A 12,252-nucleotide genomic window follows, 5' to 3' on the forward strand; every position below is an offset into this window, starting at 1 on the left:
ACTGACTGCGCTGTGATCTATGCTCTTCCTGAACCATCTCCACTTCCTGCTGTTGTACTTTGTTTATGTGTGACTATAACGTATAGACTGGCAGCATGACATAGACTTCCTCACTAGATACCAACTACATATTGTTGTTTACTTAGTCGTTATTAAGACTATTTATTGTGTTTTCCTCCTACACACCTGAATTGTGCTCTGTGCAGCACCTAGGGTCCATGAATATCAGCTCAATGAAATTGTATTTCACCTGTGTGAGTTCTTTGATGTATAAGAAGATGTGATTTCCGTATAAAACATTTCCCACACTCAGGACATGAAAAAGGTTTCTCACCGGTGTGTGTCATCTGATGTCTAACAAGAAGTGATTTCTTGGTAAAACATTTCCCACACTCAGAGCATAGAAGTAACTGCTCAACTGTGTGACTTCTCTGATGTACAACAAGAGATGATCTCTGTGTAAAACAGTTCCCACACTCAGAACAGGAAAATGGTTTCTCACCTGTGTGACGTCTCATATGTGTAACAAGATCTGATTTATGTATAAAACATTTCCCACACTCAGGGCATGGAAATGGATTCTCACCTGTGTGACTTCCCTGATGTATAAGAAGATGTGTTTTCCGTATAAAACATTTCCCACACTCAGGACATGAAAAAGGCTTCTCACCTGTGTGAGTTCTCTGATGTCTAACAAGAAGTGATTTCTTGGTAAAACATTTCCCACAATCAGAGCATGGAAGTAGCTTCTCACCTGTGTGACTTCTCTGATGTACAACAAGAGATGATCTCTGTGTAAAACATTTCCCACACTCAGAACAGGAAAATGGTTTCTCACCTGTGTGACATCTCTGATGTGTAACAAGATCTGATTTATGTGTAAAACATTTGCCACAGTCAGAGCATGTAAATGGCTTCTCACCTGTATGTGTCATCTTATGTCTAGCAAGATGTGATTTCTGGGTAAAACATTTACCACACTCAGAGCATAGAAATGGCCTCTCACCTGTGTGAGTTCTCTGATGTTTAACAAGAAGTGATTTCTTGGTAAAACGTTTCCCACAATCAGAGCATGGAAGTAGCTTCTCGGCTGTGTGACTTCTCTGATGTACTACAAGAGATGATTTATGTGTAAAACATTTTCCACACTCAGAACAGGAAAATGGTTTCTCACCTGTGTGATTTCTCATATGTGTAACAAGATCTGATTTATGTGTAAAACATTTCCCACAGTCAGAGCATGGAAATGGCTTTTCACCTGTGTGTGTCATCTTATGTCTAACAAGATGTGATTTCTTGGTAAAACATTTCCCACGCTCAGAGCATAGAAATGGCCTCTCACCTGTGTGACTTCTATGATGTGTAACAGAAAATGACTGATGTATAGAACTTTTACCAGAATCAAAACAAGATAATATCGTATCACCTTTATGAGCTGTATTGTGTGTAACAAGATCTGAATTATCAGAAGAACGTTCCTCATGATTAGAGGGACCATATGACATATCCGCACTGTGAAGTGTTGGATGTATATTTAGGGTAATGGGGTTTTCTCCTGGACAATCTTGTCTGATGTTCTTATCTTCTATTTTAAAACCTGGACACACAATGAGATCTCCCTCCGAGGTATTCCTGCTTGTGCGTCCATCTACTGGAAACAAACGTATGAGGATAGACATAATTGTTTATATTGAGGAGCAAATGTTCTGGATGTCTCAACATTTTCTTAAACTTAACATGTCTAAGAATGAGCTGATTGTCTTCCCACCACCTGGAGTCCTCTCACCTCCCTCAATTTTACTATCCATCAGCAACCTCACCATGTCATCCATCTCACAAGTCCTCTGTCTTGGAGATATCCTCAACTCCACCCTCTCAATACCCTCATTCAGTCCCTCTCCCAGTCATCCACTCACCAGTCACCTCCAGACTGGGTTACTGTAACCTCCTCCCGTGTGTCCTCCCCAACTCTGATCTCTCATTACTCCAAACTGTCCTCAATGCTGCTGCCAGGCTCATCTTCTCCAATCTACTGCTTCTGCCTCCACTATCCCAAAAGGTCCAACACTGGCTCCTCATCTCCTTCAGAATCCAATTCAAACACCTTTTACTCACCTATAAAGCCCTCTTCCCCCTATATCTCCAACTGCATCTCCCTCTAGACTACCATCACCCACTTTGCCCCGACAATGCTTGGCACCTCTCCTCCCAACTAATTGTATCCTTCCCCTCCTGCCTCCAAGACTTTGCTGGTGCTGCTCCCCACCACTGGAACTCTCATACTCTCAGACTCTCCACCTCTTTCTAAGCTTCATATAGACTCTCAATCCCACCTCTACTACGTCCCACCTTGACCTCTACTAAAGCTTCCCTGCTCTCATTCTAACTCATCTCACTATGATCCTCGCTCACTGTCTCTCCCGTGTGTCACCCCTCTCTGTCAGCCCCTCCACCTATAGATTGTAAGCTCTAATGAGCAGGGCCCTCTTTCCTTTTGTGCTCTCGCTCCCCTGACCTATACTATTACCTCCTCCCCAATACTAACAGAACCATTGGGCTCAGCCCATGCTGCTTCTGTGATTACTGTGACTGTATAAGCTTCAATGTTGTTATAGCTGGTATCCCATGTGCTACAATGTTTTGTACTGTAAGTCTTATGCACTATTCCCTCGTTAGGCTTGCAATGTGTTATGTTTTTATACTGCGTAAGGCATACGGACCCCCTAAGAATAACAGTAAATAATACTGATAGTGAGACCACGATGTCTAATTTTAATTTGCAAACTACGGTACAGCTAATTATTACAATAATAACTGTACATACAGCAGATATGGCTCTTGCTGCACAGATAAAATACAAACACAACAGGATTACCAAGCAGATGGCATAGACCCAGCCACGGTGACATGTGGTGAGTAACATTCCCCAACCTTACACATTGCCCAGCTAGTATCATGGGACAGAAAACCACATAAGCCAGTGACACAGGGCAACCAGTCACTACTCTCACACATACACACTGGAGATGTGGAAGCACAGTAGCTGTGTACACTAGCAGCATGTCCTGGCCACCGGTTACACTACTCACAGGTCTCCAGGTAGGCACAAAGGTAGCAAATGGCAACAGTCATTATATATTCCTCTGGTCACACTCAGGTGTCACAGTCCCATTGTCAGAGTCACACTACTTTTATAGGCCGAATCATTCATTGTAGACAAGCATTGGTGGAAGCACTGTGCAATAATAAGTGTGTGCTTATAGCTTTGTGTGTGTGTATATACATGGAGTTTGTTGTGATGTGTGAGTATATGGTTTTATAGTGCAGAGAGGAGACTGGTCAGATCTCTGGGCTGGTAACACACAGTGACATGATGTGAGGGGGAGAGCAGGAGTATAATAGGGGCTGATGGTTCCTGATGTATGAGATACACCAGAGAGTGTGGGGAGGAGACTGGTCAGATCTCTGGGCTGGTAACACACAGTGACATGATGTGAGGGGGAGAGCAGGAGTGTAATAGGGACTAATGGCTCCTGATGTATGAGATACACCAGAGAGTGTGGGGAGGAGACTGGTCAGATCTCGGGGCTGGTAACACACAGTGACATGATGTGAGGGGGGAGAGCAGGAGTATAATAGGGGCTGATGGCTCCTGATGTATGAGATACACCAGAGAGTGTGGGGAGGAGACTGGTCAGATCTCTGGGCTGGTAACACACAGTGGCATGATGTGAGGAGGAGAGCAGGAGAATAATAGGGGCTGATGGCTCCTGGTGTATGAGATACACCAGGGAGTGTGGGAAGGAGACTGGCCAGATCTCTGGGATGGTAACACACAGTGTCATGATGTGAGGAGAGCAGGAGTATAATAGTGGCTGATGGCTCCTGATGTATGAGATACACCAGAGAGTGTGGAGAGGAGACTGGTCAGATCTCTGGGCTGGTGACACACAGTCACTGGATGCTCCTTCCACATAAGCAGATTGTGGTTTAGCTCGGGCATTACATACAATGTCCAGAGCACAACCCTCATTTGCCTGCGGGGTGTCACGGCCAGGGTATTTCAGCATGGCGCTAGGCGAGTGTTACCTGTGAGGTCATTATGGCGCGGGCTGTCTGGTGGCGGAGCTGGTGTCTGGCGGGGGGCTTTGGCTGCGCGCGTTGTTGTGCGGGCCTGTTGTCACTCTGCGCTGGTAAGGCCTGGCGGCGTCTCCATTCCGTTTGGCATGGGCGCCGCCATCTTGCCTTCTGGCCATGTGATGCGGCTGGCCAATCCTGGTGAGTCACATGTTCCCTCTGGTCAGTAACAGCACGGCATGGGGTATTTAGGAAGGGTCAGTGCCTTCCTTCTTTGCCAGTGCAACGTGTATCTCAGCCTAGCTGAGAGGGAGTTCTCTGTGCTTACCTGTTCCTGTGAATTCGCAGTCTGCCTGTCAGCTCCTAGCTCCCACTGGACTACCCCGCTTCCTCCATCACCCTTGCCCATACCTGAGTGCCTGAGCCTGCTGACATCCTGCGCTTCAGTTCACTACTTGTATACCTGGCTTGTTTATTTTCAGCTCACTACAAACCTGGCTTGATTATTTTCAGTTTCACTACCTGCACACCTGGACAGCTTTAATTGTATCTACTTGGACATTAACCCTTTTACTCCCACCACAGAACTCTTGTGCACATTATATATTCCTGGACTTTTATTTATTGCCATTATCTGTCTACTCAAGCACTTATTAAAAATTCTAGTTTTATTTTTAAATCTGCTTCTGTGATCACTCCTGCTACCACCCCGGGTCCACAAACAACCCAGAACATCACACGGGGGGAATATAAACAGCCACCACTATCACTGATAAGATTTCTCTAGACATTCCACATCCACACAACAGAAAGTCTCAATAAAGGCAGCATTGGTGCACCACATATTATTCACGTAATTACAGAGGCTATGGGGCTGCAGATTACTTGGGCACGGTGGTAGATGAAAACCAATGGTGGTTTATTGATCAGAATGGGTGATATAGAGCACAGCACACTTCAGTAATACAATTCCACACGACAGTTTCCACAATGATTCCCTGGCAGAGTATCACCTCTTATCCTAGGGCCAGGGACTCATCTCTACAGCCCTCAGTCTAACCCTCCTTTATCACCCTCCTAATACCCTCGTTGGAAGGATCTGCTCAGGGGAGTTACCGAAGGTTCAGATTGGTGGGGTCTTTGTGCTATCCTGCCCCCAGTACCCTGCTGGGTCAGACTCCTGGCTCTCTGGCAATAGGGAGTAAAAAGAAGGTACAAGGTACCTTAATTCACTCAACCCTTGAGTGTCAACTGTGGAGGGAGAATTTAACCTGTGAAGAAGGGCCGATGATAGGGTGTAAGGCACCCTCCTGCAAACTTGTGCCATCATATTTCTAATATAGTAGCAAGTGGCTCCATTGGTAAGGTGACTAACTGCAAAGTATAAGGTGCCAAGTTCAAATCCATGGTAGGACTGTATTTTAAATTACAGAGAATGTGAATTAGCTGCATTTAGTTAGAATTCAAAGGCTTCCATTGTGGCAGAAAATCCCTCTATTTGTATGTTGTCTGACTGCAAAGCAGAGGTGACAGGTTCGAGTCCAAACTATGTCAGTATTTTAAATTGTGTTAAATTAAGGAGAATATAACTGAAGGGGGATGTGAAAAGATGCAGAGAGGAGATGCCGGGACTCACAAAGGAGAAAGCTACATTGCGAACGGGGCACGGAAGGCGCCGGGCTACTCTCTGCAATGCATACACCGCTTACCACATTGTGCTGGCCTTGATGTCATATTTCCCTCACAGGTACTTCTGGTATGATCTATTCCTAAGGGCATAGGGATAAACATTCTGTATGGAAACATCTATCACCTAATGTCACACGGCAACACATAACCATAAATGTAAATACAATGTCATATTATCAGTAAAGGGCTGGTATAAGCACCAGGGTATGAAGTAATTAAAGAACACTGGGCTAAAAAGTACAGTCCAGGTAGGGTTTGGAATAAGACGTTGTAACTTTAGTCACCTACACAATTCCGGTTTCTTTACTTTCCTATCCAACTTTTTAGTCCATGTTCTCAGCACAAACTTACTGGTGTTATAACCAAACCTGGGTCAGAAGGCCATGCTACCTGAGAAGTCTAGTGCATAGCCTATTGGATATGGTGGAATTATGATTAGCAGGTCACAATTTTTACATCCTCCACCAGATTCCTAATTACATGTCTCTGGTAGCAAATAACTGTGGCCCAAACACACTTGTAAATGGCCGCCCCTCTCCCACTCCTGACTTCCAGGCTGATCATTGATCCACACTTTGAGCTGTAGCCTGCCTTAGGCATCCGAGGAAGGCATCTATTAGCTTCACCATTGAATGTCTTCCTAAGCAACTTTAAAGGACTCCTAAGGATGTTGTAGGCATAACAGGGCTCCTTCATCCACAGTCTCCACTTTTGTAGGGTCTATGTGGTGCCCTCACGCTTATGTAGTGCCATCTTTGGTGTGAGGCTAACAACCACCAGCAATCTGCTTGTTTCACAGCCTGGCCCCTGGCAATGTGGCTCTCAAATGTCTCCTGGTACTGCTGAGTGTGCAGACGACCTCTACTCCAGCCAGTACCATGGCAGCTCTTTTATGCCATTTTAGAACCCATTCAGCGAGCGTTGTTGGTGCTGCTGTCTCCATTCTGCTGATTCTTGCTGCTGAGCTTTTAACTTGAGCGATCCCACTGCTGCCACCAAATGTGATGACACGGGGTTGCAGATCACTAGGGTTTGGAAAAAGGTGTTGTTACTTTGTTCCCTAGACAATTCCGTCTCTTTACATAGTACTATGCCCATGTGCATGTCCTCCATGCTGAGCACAGACAACACATGTGACAGCGCCCACTGGCCCACTGGACATTTTCTCACTGCTGCTGAGATGACTATATCACACCATCAGCAAGTGCTACCCTTACTACAAGCCATGTGGCTTCCAGCACAACTCTCCATCAATAAATGTCAGGCACACACGAGTAGGATAATGGGATGTTTGTACTTACTGTTATATCCTTTTCTCTGATTCCATCTGAGGGACACTGGATCATGGGTAGCAGAGAGGACCGTAGGAGCTGGCACTTATTAGACTAGTATACCTGTAAGATGGTAGCTCCTCCCCTTTGCAACCTCTTCGTCATCAGTACAACTTCAAAAGTAGCGATAAACCAAGGGGAAACAACACAGTGTAATATACAAACCAGCAAGAACCAACCAACAAAACAACAGAGTGCAACGGTGGGAACACGGTGTCCCCCAGATGGAATCAGAGAAAAGGATGTAAAAGTTATTACAAAATTCCTGTTTTCTCTTTCATCTAAGCTGGGGGACACTGGACCACGGAAAGCTGAAAAGCTTCCCTTAGGGCAGGGTAGGCTTACAAAAACCTAAACGCAACGTCTTCCGTCCAAAACCATGGATTTCTCGATGTGAAAGCCGGAAACGGTAACAGATCAGGAAGGTGTGGGCAGAGAACCAGGTGACAATTATTACATCATGAGTCTTCTCTGTTTGCTTAGTGCTGGCCTGTATTCCAGATATGGAGATCATTAAAGGTGGTTGAAAAAGTGTCCAAGGAGAGATTATCCTGACTTTCATCACCCTTGAGTGGAACCACACTCAGATAAGCATATCCTTACCTATTTTACACCCATCAATTGGTATTTTATTTATTACACTATGAGCTCCTTCTTGTCCTGTTACTCTCTCCCTCTATATTAACACACACACATTTATTAATTTGTTTATAAGGGCATTTAAATATATTGATTTACCTCACAAACTGTTCCTCAGATGAAAGCACATTGGAATTACAGCTGAAAACAGTAGTGAGTAAGATCACACAATCATCTACTGACTTACCTCAGAGCACTTATTCATCACAGTGGGTGGAACCAGTGTGGAAAGCAGCCAATAGCAGTGTGGTAAGCAGTGACATATTTGCATTAGATATATACTACTATTACATCCCTCATAGACTTAGACATCATTCTGTCACGTCTGATTACACTTTCCATGTCTCATATAAATTGTGGATGATTCTTCTATAATTAGCTTTACTAAAATATAAACTGTTCACTGACAGAGGAGGGTAAGAAATAAGAGATTATTGTAGTGACTGAGCAAAGAGAATATGTGACTCTATTCTGTAGTAAGTGTTTATTACTGACCTGTGCTGATATCTGTAGGGATTTCCTCCTCCTTACACTGCTGATCACCTCTCACATATGTCTCTTGTCCGTCTATATCTTCTGTCTTCATATCAGTCACATATGTCTCATCTTCTCCCTGCATATCTTCTGCCTTCATATCAGTCACATACGTCTCTTCTTCTCCCTCTGTATCTTCCACCTCTATAATTGTCAGATACATCTCTTCTTCTCTCTTTATATTTTCCACCTTAATAGCAGTCAGGTCTTCATCCTAAATTACCCACAAAACAATCAAATGAGGAGATTTGTGTACTTACTTGATTAAATCCTTTTCTTCGAGTTCAATAGGGACAACGCTGGTATAGGGCACTACACACTTCTTTGATTTAGGGCAGCCCTGCCTCCTTCTCATCTATACCCCACTCCCAGGCCCAGGCAAGCCAGTTGAGTTAGCAAGCCCAAGGCAGGAGCGAGAAGAAGGAAGACTGGCAGACACACATCTCCAAACACACACAAAGAGATGGACAGGGGAACCAGAAACAGAACAAACCTCCGCAAGCCAAGTGCGTAAGGGTGGGCGCCCTGTGCCCCCTATGGAACTTGAAGAAAATGGTTTAACCAGGTAAGAGCATAAATCTTCCTTTCTTCTTCCTACCTATAAGGGACACAGGGACAAATCTGGGATATCCCAAAGTAATTCCCATAAGGGAGGGGATGCTCCTGAGCTGCACTGAGAACTCTCCACCCAAATGCCACGTCTGCAGAGGCAAAGGTGTCAAAGGAATAGAAAAAGAAACGTGGACAGAAGACCACGTAGCCACCCTGCAGAGATTCTCTGCCTACCATGGCGTGCTGCCCAAGAAGTACTTATCAACCTGGTGAAATGAGATGTCACCACGGCTGGTGCTGGGAGAAATGTCACCACATACACGTGGCAGATAGTCAAACAAAGCCAGCGGGCCAAGGTCTGCTTTGTAGCCAGCCAGCCCCATTTGTGAAAGCCATAGAGCACAAATATGGAAACGGACTTACGGATGTAAGAGTGGTCTACGTAGATCTGGAGGGCGCTCATCACATCCAAAGAGGCCTCTTCCAGCGAAAGACAATCTCCTAGTTGATATGGAACCGAGAAACGACCTTCAGAAGGTAGCCTGTGTCCAAAGAAAGGCCCGATCGAGGGAAAGATCTTGGCGGCTTAGAAAGTCCACATCCCAATTCTGGACCCCTGGAATGAAGACCTCCGACAAAGCTGGAAGATGAAGCTCTGCACAGCTAATAATGCGACTCAACTTCTTCATGGCGCCGCAACTGCAAATGCTTCCCTGATGGTTGATGTAGGCAACGACAATTGCGTTGTCGGAGTGAACCTGGACTGGACGATGTTGGAGGAGCAGTTGCACTAGACACAGAGCCTGAAAGACCATTCAGAGTTCCAGAATGTTGATCAGAAGGCTGGTCTCCTGAACCGTTCACTGACCCTGAAATGACTGGCATCGGTGAGGAGCAGAACCCAATTCTGAATCTAAAAGGGGCGGCCCATGTCCATGTGGATAGGATCCATTCCATCGGGTCAGAACTGCCCCCTGAAGCGGCCAACTGGAAAACTGGGTGTCAAAGGTGGAAAACAAGTGTGCCCATGACCCGCATGCAAGAGTGGATACTCGGCAGTGATGCAAGAATCTGCGCATCCTGTCCTGAAGTTTGACTCACTAAACAGTTAAGTACATTCAGGCCCCCAGGTGGAGCCAGATGAAGATGTTCACTGAGGACATCTGGAGACTGGCCCAGGATAAGAAGGCCGTCCAGGTAATGGAGAATCCTAACACCTGTAAAGGAGATGCCATGACTGTCATGATTTTCGTGGAGCCGTGGAAAGACCAAATGGCAAAGCCCAAAATTGGTAATGATCCACCCGGACCGCAAAACCAGAAGAAGCACGGGTGACTGAGCCAGATAGGAACATGTACATAAGCATCCTGAGTGTCCAGGTAGGCCATGTAATCTCCCGATTCCAGTGATAGAATGATAGAACATAGAAATTGTATACGAAATCTGGGGATCCGCAAGAAGCGGTTGAGTGACTTTAGTATTGATGAAAGGTACCGCTTGACTTCTGAACCAAGAAGAGATTGGCATAGAAGCCCGTGTCTCTCTGAGCCCTGGGTACTGGAATAATTACCTTGTAGGCCAGAAGGGAGTGAAATGACTCCAGCAGTGCTTTTGCTTTTTGTAGATCTGCTAGAAAACCTGTGGAAAAGAACTGGGCTGAGGACGCCTTCAGAAGGTTAGAGTGTAGCCCTGAGAAACCACCTCCCATACCCAGTGGTCCGATGTGTTGGCCAGCCAGGTCTCGGAGAAAAGCAGAAGTCAGCCTCCTATGCTGGGGTCCCCAAGGTGGAGGCCTGCCCTGTGTGGATGCAGTCTTGTCGTCAGGCTTGGTGGCGGGAACACTGGCAGCCCAGCGCTTTTTGATTTGGGTATGGAGCCCTTGGAGGAAGAACCATGGGACCTGGAGGAAGACTGGCCCCTAGCCTTTCCCTGTGGATGAAAAGAATGAAAATTAGACGCTCGAAATCTAGGGGCTGCTACAGATGGTAGAAACGCTGTCTTAGATGCCACCACCTTGTCCAATTCCGGACCAAAAAGAATTTCCCCATAATAAAGAAGGGCCTCCATAGCCTTCTTAGAATCTAGAGTCTGCACGCCAGGAATGAAGCCAGAGGGCTCTCCTAGTCGCGATGGGGGAAGCTGACACTTTGGAGGTTATACTAGTGTCAAGGGCTGCCTCGTCCAGATAGGAGGCAGCCTCCTTAATATGCGCCACTTGGAACAATAACTGGTTCCTAGGAGTACCAGAAGAGAGGTCGTTTCCAACTGCCGATGGTCTTAGCCACCCAAGCGGAAGCTATAGCCGAAGGTGTGATAGCACCTGCATGGGAATAAATAGCCTTAAGGAAGCTTTCCAACTTCCTTTCCATTGGATCCTTAAAGGAAACCATATTAGTGATATGAGAGTGAGGTATACAGGGAAAGAGGAGCCCAGCTCTCCGGAGACTGTCTGTATAACCTGACCTGAGAGTGATATACAGGGAGACAGGAGCGCAGCTCTCCGGAGACTGTCTGTATAACCTGACCTGAGAGTGATATACAGGGAGACAGGAGCCCAGCTCTCCGGAGACTGTCTGTATAACCTGACCTGAGTGATATACAGGGAGACAGGAGCCCAGCTCTCCGGAGACTGCCTGTATAACCTGACCTGAGAGTGAGGTATACAGGGAGGCGGGAGCCCAGCTCTCCGGAGACTGTCTGTATAACCTGACCTGAGAGTGAGATATACAGGGAGACAGGAGCCCAGCTCTCCGGAGACTGTCTGTATAACCTGACCTGAGAGTGATATACAGGGAGACAGGAGCCCAGCTTTCCGGAGACTGCCTGTATAACCTGACCTGAGAGTGAGGTATACAGGGAGGCAGGAGCCCAGCTCTCCGGAGACTGCCTGTATAACCTGACCTGAGAGTGAGGTATACAGGGAGGCGGGAGCCCAGCTCTCCGGAGACTGTCTGTATAACCTGACCTGAGAGTGAGATATACAGGGAGACAGGAGCCCAGCTCTCCGGAGACTGTCTGTATAACCTGACCTGAGAGTGATATACAGGGAGACAGGAGCCCAGCTTTCCGGAGACTGCCTGTATAACCTGACCTGAGAGTGAGGTATACAGGGAGGCAGGAGCCCAGCTCTCCGGAGACTGTCTGTATAACCTGACCTGAGAGTGAGGTATACGGGGAGACAGGAGCCCAGCTCTCCGGAGACTGTCTGTATAACCTGACCTGAGAGTGATATACAGGGAGACAGGAGCCCAGCTTTCCGGAGACTGCCTGTATAACCTGACCTGAGAGTGAGGTATACAGGGAGGCAGGAGCCCAGCTCTCCGGAGACTGTCTGTATAACCTGACCTGAGAGTGAGGTATACGGGGAGACAGGAGCCCAGGTGTTGACGGCTTGTTAGAGCCGGTGGGTGAATTTGCAGGAAGCCACCTT

General features: G+C 46.6%; 1 protein-coding gene across 2 annotated transcripts in view; it reads right to left on the bottom strand.

The window, feature by feature from the left end:
• The window catches only part of LOC148436303 (uncharacterized), a 22,915-nt gene continuing 10,663 nt past the window's right edge, over nt 1-12,252 (bottom strand). The window contains exons 8-9 of one of the 2 annotated variants that reach the window (XM_088465061.1): nt 8,232-8,484; nt 1-1,648 (exon numbers count right to left, since the gene is read on the bottom strand). In XM_088465061.1, the coding sequence (XP_088321187.1) occupies nt 231-1,648; nt 8,232-8,484 (1,671 nt within the window). In that variant the 3' untranslated portion in view covers nt 1-230. Of the gene's footprint in view, nt 1,652-8,231; nt 8,485-12,252 lie in introns of both variants that reach the window. The other variant, XM_088465060.1, reaches the window with a different exon arrangement.

Source organism: Taudactylus pleione, unplaced genomic scaffold (genome assembly GCF_031769625.1).
Source record: "Taudactylus pleione unplaced genomic scaffold, aTauple2 ptg001839l, whole genome shotgun sequence".
Lineage (NCBI taxonomy): Eukaryota > Metazoa > Chordata > Amphibia > Anura > Myobatrachidae > Taudactylus > Taudactylus pleione.